We start from the raw sequence: 21,264 nt of genomic DNA, 5'->3' as shown, positions 1-21,264 counted from the left end.
TCAAATAAATAAAAAAAGTTGAGTGCTATTGCATGTATTTCTAACTAGATTATAATTCTCTTGAGAAAAATTAAAAACGAATTTTCACCCCATACGAAAAACTCCACTCCGTCACATTTTTTGGGGACAAAAAAACAAGACAATGAAAAGAATTTTGACCCTTTATTTCTGTATATCCTTCTAAGGCCCAGCCTTAACAAAAAACGCCCAAAATCCAATGAAATTTTAACCTATAAAGTAGGTAATATAGTTGGTTTTGTTTTAATTGAAGGAAACAAAACAATATATTTTTATTACAAGGTATCTGTTTGATTGTTTCAGAGATTGGCAATACACACGAAAACATTTTCTCGTGGGAGAAAACAGAGTTGATAGAAGCAGGTAATGTTAGCTTCACATTCTCTTTTAAATATTCACTGTCCATTAATTTAGGTACATTTCTCGTATAGACACAGAATAAATAATAGTACTAGGTACAGAAGATTCACTCTCTAACAAAACGCGTCTGTTACGATTAGGACAGATATGACCGCTAGGTGGCGCAAGCGTCACGCGCGGCTTATGGCTAGCCACCAAAATTGGTGTGGGACGGATGTACATGTAGCTACTTCGCTGCCCCAATATTACAGGGTTCTATATTTCACTTTTATCGAACTGAAATTTGAACATTCTCACAGTGACATTAAGAGTCGAATTTCAACTATCTTGAAAATGTAACATAGAACCCTGTAATATTGGGGCAGCGACTTGTTGCGATGCGACGAAATCGCGGAGTGAGCCACGCCAGGTATAGAGTCACACATATATATTTTTATAGTCTATATTGTGTCCCATTGCTGGGCAAAGGCTGCCCTGTCTTCTGCCAGTCGCCACAAAATAAGTCTATATAAATTCAAATTCAATTCGTTTAATACGGTGTAAACGTACATGTCAATAAAATACAAAGAATAAAAACACACACATCTAAAACTAATTAAACCTAAAACAACACACACGTCAATTAATTTAAAGAAAAAATATTACACAATATTAATACCCACAAAATAAATTCTTAAAATAATTATATAATCAATGTCCATAAAATTCATTAATACTATAAAATATTAGTATATATTAGTATAACATTAAGCTAATTTTACGTTTTAACTCACGTGTTTTTAAATGGAGGCTCTCCGAAACATGTCGCGTTAGTGAGACATTTTCGACGCCAACGACGGATATATCCGAACCGCAGGTCCAACGCCAAAGACGGATTAATCCGTCACAGACCACAGAGCAATACCTATAGACCTGCGCGCATATGCATAAAGTTCAATTTCAGTTTTGACTTCTGAGAGACAGCTTTTGCGTTTGTCCCGGCGTCGAAAAGGTAATGTTAGTACGTCTCACGATAGTTAAAATTTGCTATATTACCTATATTTCAGATGTTCCCGAAGCCCCGACGCCAGTGCCAGAGAAAACGAAATTAACTGACGACGTCGTGACGCTGTCCTTGTTCAGTGACGACGACGCGCCCATACAATCCCAGCCCAGTGCACCAGGCAAGTCACTTCTCACAAAAGGCACAGAGCAATCTGGCATTCAGCCACGATTGAAAATTGTGTAATAGTACATTTCGATGCTAGTGCGGAAGGTATGTCATTACTTCACGAGTACCGAGATATCTTGGCACGAGCCGCAGGCGAGTGGCAAGACTCGGGACGAGTGAAGAATGACATTTCCGCACGTGTATCGAACGACATTTTTTAATACAGTTGCGAAAAAATAAGTAAAATATTGTTAGTCGTACACTAAACCAAAGTGGTAACAGTGACAGCTCGCTTAGACGTCGTCTTTAAGTATATTATATCTATGGGCGTTTGGCAGCTATTCCGTTCCATTCAGACAACTTATTAAGGCGCTCTTATACTCGAGTTTTACGTTTTCAAGGGGGTGAAGCAGACGCGTGGTAGAACGGGCAGGCGGGCGCCCCGCGCGGCGCACCGCACCATCCCCGCGCAGGACGTCTACGTCCTTATTCTGACGACATCGGTATTCTGAATTGTCAGTTCCGGGATTTTTAGTTCGGCAATTAATATTGAATAAGATTTATTAGTAAATTCGAATTTTGATGAGTACTTAATGAAATTAAAAACCGGACAAGTGCGAGTCGGACTCGCCCACCGAGCCCGCCGAGGGTTCCGTATCTTTTAGTATTTGTTGTTATAGCAGCAACAGAAATACATCATCTGTGAAAATTTCAACGGTGTCCCATAGCAAAATAGGTTTTTATGAATAAATAATCTCCATAAAATTTTCTGCAAAAAACATCTGAACACTTTTCTCTAGGATCAATATTTAAAACGATATTAAAGGAAGAAAGTTAATCACAATCAGTTCACAGGTCGCTTTTTTCGTAAATAACTCGTAAAAAATATTATACATAAATATTGAACATAAAATTGTCCACAAAAAAGGTTTTGTACACTTTTTCGCTACGATCAATATTTAATGAGGTTATAAGGGGGTAAGTTAATTATAATCAATTTCCAGGTCCCTATTTTAAGTTTTTCGTAAATGACTCGTAAACGGTGGCCCATAGCAAAATAGGTTCTTAATGTTAATTAACCCCCCTTGGCTAAAAAAAGGCCTCCATGTTTAAAATTCATTTGTTTACGTAAGATGTCCGTCTTTGGCTCACGAATTTACATGTGTGTACCAAATTTCAACTTAATTGGTCCAGTACTTTTGAAGAAAATGGGCTGTGACAGACGGACAGACAGACAGTCGCACGAGTGATCCTATAAGGGTTCCGTTTTTTCCTTTTAAGGTACGGGACCCTAAAAACTAAAAAAAGTGTCATGTGAATTGATTGTAGTGAACTTTTTTCCTTTAATATCGATTTAAATATTGATCCTAGAGAAAAGTGTTCATATGTTTTTTGCAGGAAATTTTATGTAGATTATTTATTAATAAAAACCTATTTTGCTATGGGACACCGTTTACGAGTTATTTACAAAAAACTAAAAAGGGACTTTAAAATTGATTGTAATTAACTTACCGGCTGCTTTGTCTTTTTAAATATTGATCCTAGCGAAAAGTGTTCTACATGTTTTTTGTAGGAAATTTTATGTTTATTATTTATGTGTAAGATTTGTTTTTGCTACGAGTCATACTTTTCAAATTATTAACGAAAAAATAAAAACAAGGAACCTTAGAATTTATTATAATTAACTTTCCCTCTTTATTATCTTTTTAAATATTGATCCTTGCTAAAAATGTACTGAATCTTTTTTATTGAAAATTTTGTGTAGATTATTAATGTTTACAACATTTATTTTATATTGGCCACTTTTACGAGTTATTTACGAAAAACTAAAAAAGGGACCTTTAATATCAAATATCTCACTTCCAGTCAAGAATTCGATCAAGCAACCGGCAAATTCGGATTCAGCGGGGTCTAATTAGGTTAAAAAACCTGGTTGCCAAAAAGTAGTATGTTTTGCCAATAGAAGTCGATTTTTACAAAAATGTGACCATTCTAAATTATTCAATTTGATTAATTTTATAGCCTTTTAAAATATGTTTACACAATTTATCAATCGTGACTGAATTCCGGATTGATAGATGGGTGTGTACCTTTGCTGCCCAACTTGTTATAAAATGACAATATGACGGACGAATGTCTGAAATGTCACCGTATTTAAGAATTATTTTGCTTTTCTTCGTAAGTATGTTGAAAAACATTGTGTGTATAACATATTTGCATATTTATACTGTGATTACCCATTTTATGAAACGTCCGCTAATCTAGCACAGGTCCGACGCTGACAGTGGTCACGGGCGTACTGGCGTGAGGAATAGGCGCAAGGTATTGCCGCGTAGGGTGTAATTTAGTAGGCAAAATGTTGAATTCATCAAATGATGAATGAAAAAATTAACGTATCGATAAAAGGACAAGCAATAATGAAGATTTACTTAAAAGCTATCGACTGAAGTAAGTTTCATATACATTTTCGTCCTAGTACTATCTAACATAAGGAAATAAAAACAGTGTTAGGCATGTTTTCAACTTAAGATTCTATCGAGAAAATAATGAGCCGTCGTGTTTCTGACAAGCAATAACGTAGTTCAAGGACTGAAGTTATACATACTAGAAAATAATGCATGAAATCCTTGTAAAAGTCTGTAAATATGGTGACAAAAAAGTGCATTTTACTACACACCGCGCCTTAAGAACGGAATTTTCAATATTCAATATTAAAAAATAAACGTGTTATAATGATGAAGAGGTAAGTATTAAAATATGAAATATGTATATTTTTCACATTCTTACATTAACAGTAGGTTTTTCTGCTGATTACGACGTTTAAAGGAAACTAATATTAACACTCATCAATAAGTAGTCGTGAATTGGAACAAGAATAAATTTAAAAAAATTGGAAAAGTAAAAAGCACTAGTTCGAGATAACCAACTTTCCGCACGCTAAACAGCTACGTAAAGTAGCACTTTTTGAGCAACTGTATTAAAAATATATTTTACAGTACATATGGTCCTATTTTCCCGCACTAGTGCGCAAAATAGCACTTTTCGTGCGTATGTCAAAAGTTTAAAGGGCCATATGTACTGTAAAACGTACGATACACGTGCGAATAGGTAATTCGTTTTCCTCTTTTCCGCACTTGTATCGTAAATAACTATTAAACTACTATTAAATTAATCAAATTAAATATATTTAAACTTAATCATGACAATTAAATTATAAACATTAGTATTTTGAAAGTAAAACTCATTTTATACCTTGAATAAGTATTTTACTTAGAACCTACATGGCTCGTAGGAGTTAGTGACATATAAAAAAAAAGATATAACTCCCGTGGGAGTAAAATGTACTTTACCCCCCGCTGCGTGAAATAACACGCTTACCGAGCAAGTGTGATGAAAGGTGTTATTTTGACTTGTAGTTGCAGCAGTTCCTGAAGATGTGAAAGTCCAGTGCAAGGATTGTGCAGCAGTCATTGACGGGTGAGTGTCATTATAGATTTTAGTGCAACAGTTGTATAATCAAATTTAAAAAAAAATCATGTATTTCGAACAAAGTTCATATTAATATTTAATGTTAGGGTGGTATTCCACCTGGGTATCCAATTTATTTGTCCAATGTGTATTGGGTCTCATATCCCAAAGCCGAAAGGTTTTGTTCCGAAAGGTGTCGTGTTTCGGAGGTTCCGGGGCAAACTGCCGAATCCGACACAAGAGCAGCCGATGCAACGGAGCCACGCCGTTTTGTCTCCTAAATAGTGTTTAGTTTTAAGTTTATAAAATACATATGTATGTTAGTCTGTAAGGTATTTGTAATATGGGCCTTGTTGCCTGAATTAAATTTCGAAATAAATAAAATAAATATTTTGCTTTAATGAGAGAGTGAGACGCACTGACATTGAATAAAGAAATTGGACAGGTGGAATACCACCCTTAAATAGCGCCACTTGCACCATTCCACTAACCCGGGGTTAACTGGTTAAACCTGTAGTTACCATGGTTACCAGTACAATCTGACACTGTGTTAACGGTTTAACTAGTGAACCCCGAGTTTGTGGGATAGTGCAAGGGGTCTTAGTAACATCACAGAATAAATAATAGTACTACCGTACAGAAAGGAAACTGCCTACAAAACCGAAGTTTGACAGCGGTTCAGAGTCGAATCATGCTATCCCTTTCTGATATATGGCACTATCCCTTTCGGCAATTTAGGGTTGTCAAAAATCAAGTGATTATCTTATCTGTGGTCGTGCACGCAAAAGGAAGTCAAGTGGTGCCAACCCTAATAATTGCTCGGAGCAATGCTGAGCCGAGCGGAGCCGAGTTTGGCCGAAGTCAGGAGTCTCGCACCCCTGGTAACATACTGATTACTGAAATTAAAGGGTTAGGAACAAACATTTTACATAATGAGGCATACTGCACCCAGATAAATAAATAAAAACCCTGATAAAGCAACTTTCTTAAGAATGAAGAGAGCTCTTATGAACTGGTGTGTGTAAAAGCACTACATAATAATATATGTTCTAATCACGCTTATCGTGCGAGGCCCGTCATTGTGAACCTTATCAGAATGCCTCAAGGTTGATATTGGGCTGTAGCCGCCCTCGTCAGTTGACGTGTTTGGCGGTCAAAGGAAACTATGTGTGTGGTGTTTTAACTTTAACTTTGCATTTGTTACTTGCAGGTTTTCGTTCTGGTGCGTGCAGTGCTTGTGCGGTGCGCTCTGCGTCGCGTGCGCGGCGAGCGAAGCGCATTATGCGCATTACGTGTTGCGCTCGCCAAAGGGGGCCACACAGGTCAGTAGAGTCAGTACCACAGACAGTGGCGGATTTGCCCTAAGGGCCAGTAGGCCTGGGCCTAGGGCGGCAAGATATTTAGGGTCGGCAAATTGTGACAAAAAATTCGCTAGTGATAACAAGAACAAAAGCCCTTGCTACACGGTCGCCGACAAGCCTACTAACCGTCTGACCTTGGTCTGTCCTTGGTCAGTTTTGGTCAAATTTTGTTGGAAACAACTGTCTACACGGTCCGGGACGGACCAAGGCCACGCGGTCTGAAGGCTTGTCGGCGACCGTGTAGCAAGGGCTTAACTCAAAATGTAGTCAATATGATGGGTGGTGAGAAAGGGGCGGCAAAGACTGCAAATCCGCCACTGACCACAGAATACATAATACACAGCCGAAGTTTGACAGCGATTCAGGGTCGAATCATGCTATCCCTTTTGGCTATTTAGGCTTGTCAAAATTCAAGTGATTTTCTAATCTGTGGTCGTGCACGCAAAAGGACGTCAAGTAGTGCCAACCCTAATAATTGCTCGGAGCAATGCTGAGCCGAACGGAGCCGAGTTCATCCGAAGTCAGGAGTTTCTCCCCACTGTCAGTACCTACCACGCAACCTATACAGACCCTAGCGTCTTCGTCGGCGTCTAGTCAGCGCTATGAAAAATGGTGTCGCTGTGCATCTGCGCCAACGTTGCGTCGAGCAGCAGCTATACACGGTGGCTAAATAACAACTGCATTCCCGTTGCCAGGGAGGTTTTGGGATTAGGTAAACTGAGCAACTTTTACTATGGGATCAACCACGAAAGACTTACCCTCCCATAGTAAATGGACCAGCCAAAATGTATGACACAGCCAATTTTTTTTCGCGATTTCGAAGTTGTTCCCATAGTAAAAGTTGCTCAGTATGATCCCAAAATCTCCCTGGCAACGGGAATGCAGTTATTATTTAGCCACCCTGTATAGACTCCCCACACTAGCGTCTCCCGAGCGTCGGCGTAGCCAACTCTATGCCTGCTGCTCGACGCAACGTCAGCGCAACTGCCCAGCGACGCCATTTTCAATGACATGAAGAGTGAAACATGAGAAATTAAACTGTTTTTTTTTTTTTCAGAACCAAACGCAGGCAGTATTGGCGGTGATACGAAAACAACTGGTGATGGAAAACTTGCTAACACTCTACGAGACAGATGGAGAGGGGTATGTTTATTAGACTGTGGAAAAAAAGAGTTGTGAAATGTATTAGCGTCTGTTTTGCGTGTGAGGTAAAATATTTAGCCATTATGTTGTTCAGCCTGGAATAATACTATATCCACTCACATGATTTATAATTGCGCTGTTCTTGTTTCCACACTTCTTCCTCGCGTTATCCCGGCATTTTTGCCACGGCTCATGGGAGCCTGGGGTCCGCTTGACAACTAATCCCATGATTTGACGTAGGCACTAGTTTTTACGAAAGCGACTGCCATCTGACCTTCCAACCCAGAGGGTACACTAGGCCTTATTGGGATTAGTCCGGTTTCCTCACGATGTTTTCCTTCACCGAAAAGCGACTGACAAATATCAAATGATATTTCGTACATAAGTTCCGAAAAACTCATTGGTACGAGCCGGGGTTTGAACCCGCGACCGCCGGATTGAAAGTCGCACGCTCTTAAGGGGCCCACTGATTAACAGTCCGCCGGACGGTATCGGCCTGTCAGTTGTTCGGAACTGTCAAAATTTTGTTCTAACTGACAGGCCGATACCGTCCGGCGGACTGTTAATCAGTGGGCCCCTTTACCGCTAGGCCACCAGCGCTCTTCGCTAGGCCACCAGCGCTCTTACAGCGCTCGTTCTTGTTTCCACACTACTTTTATTATATTTTATATATTTCATTTTTATATATATATTTTATATATTTTATTTTTATTTTTGATTGTACATACCTATATTTTTAATGTTTCTGACACTTAGAGACCTTTACATCTCTAAGTCAACTTAGGCTAGTAATTATGTGAAGCTGTACTGTCTTTTTATGTAACATACGAGCACAAAATGCCGTGTCTTACAGCTACATGTTATTACTATTTTAATATTAATATAGGCCGGTAGCTTGAACATGTCATGCTCGCTTAAAAGTCTTTGCTTACGGTGGCGCCGTTGATCGGGTCGCCACTTTCCCGAATGAAGGTTGAGGGAGGCGATGGCTGAGATACGCGTCATACTCGTGAACGGGTGCTGTTTGTGGAGACTGGTCTGTTTAAGCTAACACAAGCTATTATACTTAGTAACTTTATTTTTATTAATTAATTACAGTGAGACGCCTCATTCTGCTCTCGTATGTTTCTTTTCTCTTAATGAATGTATTAATTATACAGGATATTGACTCTTGGAGACCCTATACATCTCTAAGGATAACTTGATAAACTATATAATCTTATAGTTCTGACACCTAGAGACATTTACACCTCTAAATATTAGTTTTTTTTTGTGTTTTGTATCTGTATTTTGTATGTAATTCGACATTAAGAGACCATATACATCTCTTAGTAATTGCAAAAAGAATAGATACGAAGTTATATATGTCTTTGGTAATTGTAATACGTTAGATTGAATTGTTAGTTTTATTTTATAAAATTGTTGATGTTATTATTTTTGCTTGTATGTAAATTCAATGTTGACGTGTAAAAGTGCCCTTGTGGCCTATTTGCTGAATAAATGTTGATGTTTGATGTTTTGGAAATCTATAAAATTTGAAGTCACTATTTCTGCTAGTGTTTACACAATTAACAACAACACATCTTGCTGTGAAGACTATTTTTATCTAAAACATCGGATGTTTACTGCAAAGCCTTACATTTGACAGGCCGTGCCTCCCGAGTCTCCCGACCTAGTTTTATTATTTAGCCGTAGTGAGCGCTGTAATCTGTTCGGTTTCCCCTACCACCCGCTTTGCACGGAGCGAATAGGAACCCTTATAGTTTCGCAACCCTTGTAGTTTTTACTACATATTTAATATATCATTAATTCTGAGAGTCTTGTATGGGCCCCTCCCATACATTCTACGATTCTTCTCTTTCCGCACAGACTCTAGTTCCTTTATATTATATTGCGAGAGTCTTTTATTCGTATAGACTCTACACACGTTTATTTCTTCGCTATAGGGAAATGAGTATGCTTAGAGTGCTTACTCCAAACAGGCATGGATCAAAGTGTCCTTGAAAACGCTAATTAATTATTGGACACCCCCTTAGTGTTTCATCGCCCACATTGTGAACTGTACATCGGTGGACTTAATGCCTTTTGTAATAAGGTAATAAGGTCCGATGTACATTAAGGAGTGATGCTATTTGTATTTACATTTTTTTCGTGGGATAGATACCGTGATTGTTGCTATTTTCCTTGAAAATGTAATAAATGTGTTATTTCAGGGTGAAAGTGGAAGTAAAATATGAGCTGGAGGAGCCCTTGTCGCCCCCCTCCCCCGCCCCGGCCGCCGACCCGCTCGCCGCCGAGGCGGAGCCGCGCCCCCGCGACCCGCTCGCCGTGGAGGCGGAGGAGGCGCAGGAGGCGGAGGAGGCGGAGGAGGCGGAGCCCCGCCCCGATGCCACAGTTGAAAAGGTATAATACAAAGGGGGGCTTCAGAAAAGTGTCGGCTACGTGAGGCTATTTTTTTAACACTTCTGATAAAGCTAAGAAGCCGAATGCCAAATGGCAATGACAACGTTTGATAACTTAGCTTCAAATTCAACGGTATATAACGCCGGTTTTTAAGGTTGTGGTATAGTATGAATTATCTCGGGTGATTTTTTCGGGCTCGGACCCTAATCTGTTAAACAAAAGGTATTGTTTCCTTTATGCAGTGGTTACACTACTTACTGCTAATAGCCCCGACATAAGTAACGGGAACGAGCCCGTTTAAAAAGCATACTTACGATTCTATTTATATGGTTCAAATTCATAAAACAGCCCATTACGGAGATAACACGTTTTGTTATCTCCAAAAACAAGACCACCCTGATTGTTCTCTGAACGAGCTGTCCCATGAATTTGAACCTTAATACTATCACGATAGTTGTTTTTTAAACGAAATGGTTGCTTTAGCACGTGCTGTAGAGCGCTCTTAAAAGAAACAAAGGCTTTTGTTTAACGGATTAGCACCCCAGTCCCCAACCCAAAAAATTCAACTAAGATAATTTATACTATAGTAGTCTGCCATACCCTTCACGTTCGCGACAGAGTTGTCATTTTTGTGGAATACCTACAATATCCAAAAAATATATATTAAAGAACTGTTTGTTATTTCATTAAACTTTTAGAATTTCGTGTCACTTTTAGAAGTTTTGAAAAGATGTGTCCCGCGAGTATCTTGCCGAATCCATATTCAGGTACCTACCCACCTCCAATTTAAAAAGGGGTTTGAATCTTCTCAAGCAGAAGTGTATGGTTTGAGCCGGTGTAGCTTTATATGACGTTCATAAGCTCATTGTAATATGCCTTGAAAATAAACTATCTTTAATGCCCCGATAGCTAAAATCGTAGTCTGCCTTTTAAAAATGATTCTAACCTAGTTATTTCTATCATTTACAGCGTGTTGACGAGGAAACAGACCAACATACTGTCAAGCGTCTTCGACGCATCGACCCCCGAACGCGCATAATAAACTCCACAGTTCAAATGAAACAGAAACTCTTAAAGGTCCCAGTTGCTGTTCTAAGAAGATTCCAAACAGACCACACACTTAATTCTGAGGTTTTGAGAGCAACAGATATCATCACCACTACTAGTAATGTCAGAGCGTCACAACAAAAACACTCGCCTAATGTTCTCAGAAAAGACCAAAAAGTTCAGAAACTTACTATTAGCGATCTCAGAACAGTCAAACTGGTCACTTCTAGGCCTAGCAATATCAGAGAATCACAAGTTCTAACTGCAACTGCTAGCAATCTCAGAAGATCCCTAAATGTCCCAATAATAACACGAACAGTTCAGGCGCTTACTACTGGCGATCTCAAATCACAAGCTGTCGTACAGGCAGTGGCGTGCACTTCATAAAGGCAAAAAGGCACTGCCTACCCTACTATAATTCCGATGTCTATCCTCTTAAACTACTTAATTTCATTTATACCTGATCGTACTATCAGTAATCGATATAACTTAAAACATTCTAAAAATTAATAAGCGCTCCATCTACCGGTTAAGCTTTGTCATCAAGTCATCATCTATAATAATTCTACGCGACGAAGTTTACACCACGCGGCACTAGCGCCGCTACGTGCCTTGCACGGCAAAGACAGAAAACATTTCCGTCTAAATCTTTCTATGTGTGCCTCCCCGTGAGTCGTCGTTACGCGGTTACAGTGTAGTGGACCTTCCTATAAGTACGAGCACACAATTATACAAGTAACGCACACATTTAGACGCAATAGGCAGTGTCTTTCGTACCAAACATAAACGAATGACGCCCGAAAGTTTCCGAATAGTTCCGATGTTTACGTGACTATTTTAAAAAGTAGCATTTGCTATGGTAATTTAGTGCAAAAACGAGACTATTTTTTTATTCGTTTACAGTATTTGGTTAAGTTTATTTACATTTTTTATTCGGTCGCCATTGTTTGTTTGTTTTGGTGAGTTTATGAGATAACAGTTAACAGTTGCCGGAAATTATAAAGTGCGATTAGTGAAAAAATGGATAATTTTATCTGTGAAAGTTGTGGGTGTAGGTGTGGGTGTGTGTGTGTGCAAACTATTAAAAATGATGCGTTTTCGAAGCTTTCGTTTAGCCAAAAAAAGAAGTAATTGAAAAGACTTGACAACAAAATGAAAACCATCACGCAATTTTTTTGGTGAGTTAGTAGCTCTCATTTTTTAAGGTTCCGTACCCAAAGGGTAAAAAGGGACTCTATTACTAAGACTCTGCTGTCCTTCCGTCCGTCCGTCTGTCATCAGGCTGTATCTCACGAACCGTGATAGCTAGACAGTTGAAATTTTCACAGATGTATTTCTGTTGCCGCTACAACAACAAACACTAAAAACAGAATAAAATAAAGATTTAAGTGGGGCTCCCATACAACAAACGTGATTTTTGACCGAAGTTAAGCAACGTAGGGCGGGGTCAGTACTTGGATGGGTGACCGTTTTTTTTTTGCCTTTTTTTGCATTATGGTACGGAACCTTTCGTGCGCGAGTCCGACTCGCACTTGCCCGGTTTTCTGATATAATTTTGCCTACCCAGTCCCAAATCTCTGTGCACGCTACTGCGTACAGGCCACTACTAGCAATTCAAGAGTGTCACAAGATAATGCAAATAGGCCTATGAGAGATCCAAGTGAAATGATACTTCGAACGGTGACTTCAGAACGTGAGTATTTTTTGATATGTGGTACAGATGTGCATAATTGTTTTCCATCGTTATTTTCTCGGAAACGTTCGTATTTGTCATGCTACTCCAGTCAACCTCAGTACTTTTTGTACCGACACTGACTGAAATAGCATGACATGTTCGTACGTTTCCGTGAATACATATATCTGTATCTGCCTTTATCCCTTTACACCCGGTCTGATATGATCGTAAGGGTTGATTAATGATTACAGTTAAATGACAATTTTAACGTCACTAATCTCTAAACTCTAGACCAAAAAAAGTAAGACAATGTTGCCACTGCAATAATTTGTTTGTAAATAGTAAATTCCTTTTTATAAATAAACACGCTAAGATAATTTATTTTTTGGTAATTTTACTCCTACGATAAAAAAAAAACTTATGTAATTATTTTTACATAAATACAAGACGCGCTAGTAAAAAGTGGCAACATTGTCTTACTTTTTTGGTCTTGAATAGGGGATATTACTGCAATGTTCTGCCGCCAGAGTGCAGCACTACCGACTCAGTAAATAAAATTCATAGACTAACTTATACATACTGTGCCTTAAACTGTTTTTTGACAAGTTTTCACAGACAATAAAATATGACATTGATGCATCAAGGCGATTTGTTAACAAGGGCCTACCGGTAAACGCGAAAATCGAAATTTAGTTATCTGCCTCTTTATCAAGAGTGATAGAGAGATTAGATAACGAAATTTCGATTTTCTTGTTTCGCGGTAGACCATGTGATTGACGTGACGATGACGTGTGATGTGTCAATGTGGTTTGTTTACTGTATGTGCCACAAAGGTGCCACCTACGCAGAGCTTTGCCTAATATTCCCTATTACGATTTTCAGTATACACCTTACAAAACAAAGTCCCCCGCCGCGTCTGTCTATTTATGTGTTTGTATGTTTGTTCGCGATAAACTCAAAAACTATTGAACGGATTTTCATGCGGTTTTCACCTATCAATAGTATCAATAGATTCTTGAGGAAGGTTTAGGTGTATAATTTGTTAACCCGTGCGAAGCCTGGGCGCGTCGCTAGTATCCTATAATATTTATCTAATGAAAACAATTGTTTGCTCCAGCCACGGTGCAGCTGCAACCCCTTACGTCAGCAGATATAATGAAGTGGTCGGCCGATAGGAAGAGGCGAAGAAACGACTGAAATAAACATTAGGAATTTAAACTGCTGTTTTGTTTTTCCTGTTAGGTCCCAAACTTAGAGCATTTAGTAACTGGAAACGCCTTGTCTGTCATTCTGCCGGTTTTTGCGCGGGAGGGGCTCGTCACGTACAAATAGCCATATCAGATAAGCGTCAGTCCATGCAAAAGTATGCATGTGGAGCATTCCATTAAATTGTCTACCGTAGTCCCGTACGAACGCGAATTTTCTGAAGATTTGCAGGTGTAAAAGTTTCCTTCCTAAAAATATGCACAGAAAAATAATCACCTGCTTTAAATGTCAAAAAAAAGTCGCAACAGGAAATAAAATGCGTCTGTAACTCTGTACGGGACAGCCCGTGCTCTAAAAGGCGACTCCGGTTATTAAATGCTCTAAGGCCCCTAAAAAGGTTTACCCTTCCAGACCAAGGCCCAACACGTGCGCTGAAATTAAGGAATTCAGCACCGGAATCAAGGAATATCTATAATATAACAATAAATTTAGATATTGTCTATGCATAGAGGTACAATAATATAGAGATAAAATGGGGCCTGATCAGGGGGGCGAAACTTCAAAGAGGGGTACCTTATATATGGAAACTAGCGCAGTCAGCATTATGTTTACAGCAACATTTCCTCACCTGATGCTTCCATGTAAATCAACTAGATGGTGTCACCGCTTTGTCTGTGATGTCTTAAAAAACACGCATCCAGGCCATAATTGTTAAAAAGAAAAAAAAACTTTGTCTTTGCATTTTTATCACAAATTCCGTTTCAAGTATGAAACGTTTAATATTTTCAGTAATTTAGGTACCTCACATTTTTTAATCGTCTTAATATAATTGTATTTATATTAAAATAATATAATCGTTTTTATTAAGAACATTTAACTAAATAGTTTCGCCAAGTGCCTTACGTGAAAGGAAACGTTAAAACAAAAAACATAGTAACCGTCAAACACGTAGTATCTTCCAGGGGGGCGAAACTTCAAAGAGGGGTACCTTATATATGGAAACTATAGTGTAAATAACATTATTTGCGGTATTTGACGTCTGTCACTCACAACAGCAATACTACGTAAAATGTTTTGCACATCGAAATCACAAAGGAAAACAACTGCACTGCGAACGTTTACGTTCTACGTCTTTTTTTTTTAATTTTAGGGTTGGCCGGACACCACCGTTATGAATCGGTAGTCGTCTAAGTAAATCGATATGAATTTTTCATTTTTCTTTTAATAAAAATAAGGAAAAGGTGGATAATTAACTGTAAATATGGATATATTTATCGTCACTTAACAGACAACAAATTTGACACAGAAATAACATAAATAAACTTTAAAATAGATCCCCAGTTAGTTTCAATTTTGACAATGGGTGCGACCTACTCGGTCGGTGTATTAAATACACCGACCGACCGGTAGCTTGCGGGAAAACCACATAATTCTAGCTTTATTTAAATCTCAAATAAAAATTCATTATACGTCACAATTCGATACCTCAGTCTACGTGCCATCCAATCGTAATCGCTTGCTGTGACAATCGATTTGCGTTAGTTACATCTCTATATACGTCAGTCATAATGTGTCAAATACCGCAAATAATGTTATTTACACTATAGCGCAGTCAGCATTATGTTTACAGCAACATTTCCTCACCTGATGCTTCCATGTAAATCAACTAGATGGTGTCACCGCTTTGTCTGTGATGTCTTAAAAAACACGCATCCAGGCCATAATTGTTAAAAAGAAAAAAAACTTTGTCTTTGCATTTTTATCACAAATTCCGTTTCAAGTATGAAACGTTTAATATTTTCAGTAATTTAGGTACCTCACATTCTTTAATCGTCTTAATATAATTGTATTTATATTAAAATAATATAATCTATACATATATTATTATACTCTTTGGGCCTGATGACCGAACGAGATGCACTTATGGAACTTAGTAGGAGTAGCAGAGAAATCGCTATAATTGTTTGTCCTTGTCACAGTCACATTTTTTTATTCCCAACCTTAACCCTTCGTATGCCTAAGCACTGATCATTGCGCATGAATTTAAATCCATTGCTTAATACAGTAGGTTTAAATTCATTCGCACTGATCAATGTTTAGACACATGGTTTGGTGGGTAACAAATAACCCGACCAAATTACGTAGGTTGTTTTTGGTATGTTGTCAGGAATGTTAAAACGTGTTCTAATTCTGTCGTGTTGCGTATGCGTATTCTTGTTAAGCCCCCTCCAGACCAGGGATGTTACGGAGCTCCGTTTCCGTTTCCGTTAAGGCGGAACTTCCGTTTGGTATTGCACATCCGTTTCTGTTCCGGTTCCGTTATGTTTGAAACGGAAGTTATAACGGATGTCAATGCTTCGCGCGGTGGCGGCGTACATCAAAAACAAACAGGTTCTTACCAGTCATTCGCTCATCGCCCCACTTGCCACGTGCTACGCTAATTTGTTGTTTGTTTGTATACTTTGTTTTATTCGTGTTATTAAAATTAAAATCGTATGTGTTCTGTTGTGTACCGACTACTGACTGTCTGTAGTGTGTAGGGTTGCCAGATCGAAAGGCGCTGTTATCGGGAAAAAATGACAATTTTTCGGGATTTTGGGACTTAAGTCGGGAAAAAAAACATTCAAATTAAAGTACCTAATTGTATTAAAAACAACGATATTGTACATTATTGCACCGGCAGTCGGGTAAACGCGCGTGGTACAATTCCAATCCAAAATAAAGGCCTGGCATAATAAAGGCTGATTAATATTTGGAATTTTTGTTTTTAATAGACCTACTCTTAACATCTCGTCCACCTATCACTCAGGCTCCGATTCTGGTTCCGGTTCCGTTTCCGTTTTCGGTTCCGTTTCCGTTTTCGGTTCCGTTAAACTAAATTGAAAACATCTGTTTCCGTTTTCGGTTCCGATAAAACCACATCCGTTACATCCCTACTCCAGACTATGCGCGTGAATCGCGGGCGAAGCCAGGGGTGCAAAACTCCTGACTTCGGTCAAACTCGGCTCCGCTCGGCTCAGAGGCGCTACCGCAAAAACCGAAATTCGCAAATTGCGGGGATCTGTCTCTTTTACTCCAATGAAGGCGTAATTAGAGTGACAGAGAAAAATGCCCGCAATTTGCTAACTTCGATTTTTGCGGTAGCCCCTCAGCATTGCTCCGAGCAATTATTAGGGTTGGCACCACTTGACTTCCTTTTGCGTGCACGACCACAGATAAGATAATCACTTGATTTTTGACAACCCTAAATAGCCGAAAGGGATAGTGCCATATATTAGAAAAGGACAGCATGATTCGACCCTGAACCGCTGTCAAACTTCGTTTTTGTAGGAAGTTTCCTTTCTGTACGGTAGTACTATTAATTATTCTGTGGCGAAGCCGCGAACGCAAGTGTGTAGTCGATTTTCGCAGACAGCGAAATCGACTCCACACTCGCGTTCGCGGCTTCGCCCGCGATTCACGCGCATAGTCTGGAGTGGGCTTTTGATTCTTGTGCTCGCGTATAGTTCATCTATATAATACTAGGTCTATGGAATCCACGGACGTAGAGAGTAAACTGGATGGAGGACATTGGCCAAAAAGTGTGTCCACATGAGAAGTCAAGGTGGGCCGTTGCATCTCTTTCTAATTAGGGTGACCATACGTCATATGTATTTGGGATATTAGGATAACATTGAATATATAGTTTGGCCAGGATCTTTTCTTATTTGTGCATAGTTAAAATATTAGTAATAGAAATCATACTGTCTTTTCGCTGTACTAGTATTATGGCCTAAAAAGGGATGGATATAGTTTTTTTTCTCTTCTGTAAAACGCTTCACACAACCTTAAGTACTTAATTTAGTTGTTCTAAATGGTGTGCTCAAATTACGGCACTTATGCAATTAAATCTGCACGAGGCCATGCGCTTGGCGGGGAACAGAACCATATGGAGGAACCTGGTCTTCAACAGAAGGATATGATGTCACGATCCTCAGTATTGAGGGACCGACTGAAGAAGAAGAAAAGCTGTTACTAGTAGGTGTAGGTACTGGACCACGAACATGGTCGATCGTCAGGAAGGTGGTCCGCCGTAACGTCTGTCAAGAACACATGTATGAGTGAGAGAGATAGAGAGACAGATATGCTGACAGAACCAGAGGGTCTACTGCGAACCATGTTCGACTTGTTGCCTCTCTGTCACACTTACGTACGAATTTACAATTGCGACAAAGAGGCAACATGTCGAAAGCGGTTCGGGGTAGGCCTAGGCTCTCAGGACAGTGGGGGAATCACAGTCTTTGCCGCCTTAGGCCCCAAGGCCTACATAGCAAGCACTAGCCGCCCCTTTCTCAGCACCCATCTAGTCTGCCGCCCAAAATATCTGGCCGCCCTAGGCCTGGGCCTACTCGGGCTTAGGGCAAATCTGCCACTGCCTCAGGGTCGCGTGGGTCCGCTACGCCCGTTTGCTCACTGAAATATGAAACCTATGGAAGTGAAACGTCAACGAATAATGCGTGCCACTGTGACGTCATCTTGGAACTAAACATGGCGGTTTTAGTGCTGCCCAGAAGATTTTTACTGTTACTAGGTTTTATCGATACATCGATAACTTTTTAACGTTCTCGGCTCATTTTATTTAAAATACTAAGTATGTATTATTTGTGGAGTTTATGTTTTAATAGGAAGTAAGTAAATAAATAAAAATTCTTTATTAGTATATTGTTATGTGAAAAGATACTTTGATTGAGTAAGATGTGTGGAGTCTAGGACAATTTCGTGCTTCAAATTTGACAGGTAAACGAGATGACGCTGTACTACTCAATGCATATTGCGATTTTTGCGGTAACTCTGATTTTCAAAAGTTGACGTTTGACAACTTAGTGACCGCAAAACACATGGCGCAGTACAACGCCATCTGTTTTGGATGTCAGAATAAGGGTACGTGTTTTTCTTGGACTTTACCTCTCTATTACAATCAATTTTGTTGTGTTGCTAACCCTAAAGTCTGTAACACACTACCGCACTGCACCTCGACCTTGGTGCGCCGTATCTATAAGTGAGAGCGATACAAAATTCAAGCTAATAAGCGTCGCTTAATAAAGCGACGGGTGAAAAAAAAAACAAAACACCTTCAGAACATTTTTTTTATCACTTTACATTTAATTAATAAGCGAGAATTACATTAATGTCAATTTCACTTAAGAACTAAGAAATAAACTATCAGTAAACTCTAAAACTATAAATTACAACTAAACCCAAACTAACCTATAAAAACTAATCAAATAACCCACCCCGCATCGCCCCCGGCGCAAAGGTGCCCATCACACTTGCTGCGTTACCGCGTTGAACCGCGATGGACAACCTCTGCGCTAGGAACGATCCGGAGCGGGGGTCGAGACCCCTCTGCTGCAGGCGACGCCCCAGCTCCCCGAGAAAAGTTTTCGCCTCCGCGCACCAACACCCAGAAGTCTCCACAGCCAAGGGGACGAACAAGTAGTTCGTTAGCCCCGAGTACTTGTCCCTTTTTAGGGACGCCGCCTGCTCAGCGGCTGCACCTGCCGACCGCACAGTGCGGCCAAGGTGCGTGGCGGCAAATGTGCTGACGCAGGTGGCGTCCCACAAAAGGCACTTTCCTTTCTCCCACGGCACCAGAGTCAAACCGTCCGGCCTTTTGCCATCTGACCGACTAAGGCCCGGTGGCTCCAGCACACACGGGACGTTGGCTGACACCAGCGCCCTTCGAACAATGTCGTTCAACGCGTGGTGGCGTGGAAACCTTCCCGCGCATCGGCAACAGCTCAAAGCGTGGTGCCCGTTGCTCTCCACCATGGACCCGCAGATGCATAGATGTGGTTGACAAACATCGCAGCCCAGACGAAGAGCAACGGCCACCCGCAACGAGTCATTGTCGAGCAGGGTGCCTAAGTTCGGGGAGGGAAGGGCGTGCAACCAAGCCCCAGATTCTGGCACCAAAGCCGCGTTCAGTCTGGCTCTATCCGCACCAGAAGCTTTGCCTAAAAGACAGTCAAACAGACGCTTAATCCCGACCTCGTCCCACAAGCGCTGACGGAACGGCTGTTCAGGCACTGACGCACCCGGGTTGAGAGCCTCCCAGGCCGACAACGCATCGGAAGCGAAAGGTATTTCTGCCTTGCCACCATCTAACGATAAAATCTTAGTGACAAGGTCCACGGCCCCCGCCGCCGACGCCAGGAAAGCCGGAAGGCACACATCCCGCACGCGCCGTATGCCAATACCGCCACTCCGTATAGGCAACGAAGCCAAGTCCCACTGGTTCGAATTCAGAGAGACATTCAGCACACCCTCAGCACATTCCTTCACCACCAGGTCGAACGAGTCCATGTGGCCGGGGTGCAGCCAGGCAGGTACAGTACGCAGAAAGTAAATTTTTATTACAAAAATAAGGAATGACTTCCGCTCGTCAACTTCTTCAACATTTATTCAGCAAATAGGCCACAAGGGCATTTTTATACGTCAACATTGAATTTACATACAAGCAAAAATAATAACAATACATTAACCATTTTATAAATTACAACTATAATTATGTAAGTATATGGTCTCTTAATGTCGAATTATATAAAAAAAATATAATAATGATATAAAAAAGCCCGCAGGGCAGCTTGTGGAGTAACGACCCCACGGCCCCGAGTTACCCTAGTGCTCCCGAGAGTCGGTCAGGATCTCCATCTCCAGGCACTCTTTCTTTTTATGTTCATTTCTTGGTAACCTATAAAAAATGATTTAATTATTAAATTAAGATAATTTAGTTGGTTTGAAGCGGGGTAGCATGATAAAATAAGAAAATATAAATAGGCAATCATAATATATCGATATCAAAGTCGATAAATCAAGTACAACCCTAGCTGAAATGTTTACATTATTTAAACGTAAAAATATAGTTAAATAAATCCAATCACTTCATGATCTATAACTGCACAGAAGAACCTTACTATTTATAATGTGAAACATCCTTACATTTCCCAGGAACATTAACAATAACCAATATTTTTCATGTAAATGATAGCGTACCTGTGTAAGGTTAAAGATGGCTGATTTGGTGGTTTTCTTATGCCGCACCCTAATACACTACACACTGGCATATTCGCGACGTAATTATTCACATTTGGCTTCAATTATTTTCAATCACAAGCAAAATATTGAAAGATAATTAATAATTTTAATTTTCACCACGACTTTTTGACAGGACAAGTACCGGCTGAACTGACAGACAATGACATTTGGGGAACTAAACATGGCGGATTTTCGGCCGCATTAGGTATTTACGTATTTTCATGGAACACTTTATGTACGTACTGAAATACTGTCATCTTTTTTTGCTATGGGTTACAGTGCTGAGTAAAAACGAGACAGATATATATTTATGTGTGTGCCGTCAAAATGGGTGCTATTTCTATAAGCAATTGTAC

The 21,264-nt window shown here is 39.9% G+C and overlaps 2 protein-coding genes across 2 annotated transcripts in view; both read left to right on the top strand.

Annotated features, from left to right (window-relative positions):
- LOC134801453 (uncharacterized) overlaps positions 1 to 21,264 on the top strand; it is a 130,888-nt gene that overhangs the window by 7,497 nt on the left and 102,127 nt on the right. The window lies entirely within an intron of this gene.
- Positions 1,180 to 13,843, top strand: LOC134801633 (uncharacterized). The gene is made up of 9 exons (XM_063774252.1): positions 1,180 to 1,186; positions 1,425 to 1,541; positions 4,945 to 5,005; positions 6,207 to 6,318; positions 7,415 to 7,500; positions 9,714 to 9,903; positions 10,873 to 11,316; positions 12,550 to 12,643; positions 13,743 to 13,843. Exons 1-9 carry the CDS (start codon positions 1,180 to 1,182, stop codon positions 13,820 to 13,822), a joined length of 1,191 nt encoding a protein of 396 aa, XP_063630322.1. The 3' UTR covers positions 13,823 to 13,843.

This window comes from Cydia splendana, chromosome 22 (assembly GCF_910591565.1).
Source record: "Cydia splendana chromosome 22, ilCydSple1.2, whole genome shotgun sequence".
Lineage (NCBI taxonomy): Eukaryota > Metazoa > Arthropoda > Insecta > Lepidoptera > Tortricidae > Cydia > Cydia splendana.
Note: the sequence above shows the minus strand (reverse complement) of the source record. Positions and strands in the feature narration are given on the sequence as shown.

Excerpts from the sequence above, each read along its gene's own strand:
- LOC134801633 (XM_063774252.1), top strand. Across the intron at positions 11,317-12,549 it reads AATCACAAGCTGTCGTACAG|GCCACTACTAGCAATTCAAG; the intron begins GCAGTGGCGTGC and ends TACTGCGTACAG. Across the intron at positions 12,644-13,742 it reads TCGAACGGTGACTTCAGAAC|CCACGGTGCAGCTGCAACCC; the intron begins GTGAGTATTTTT and ends TGTTTGCTCCAG.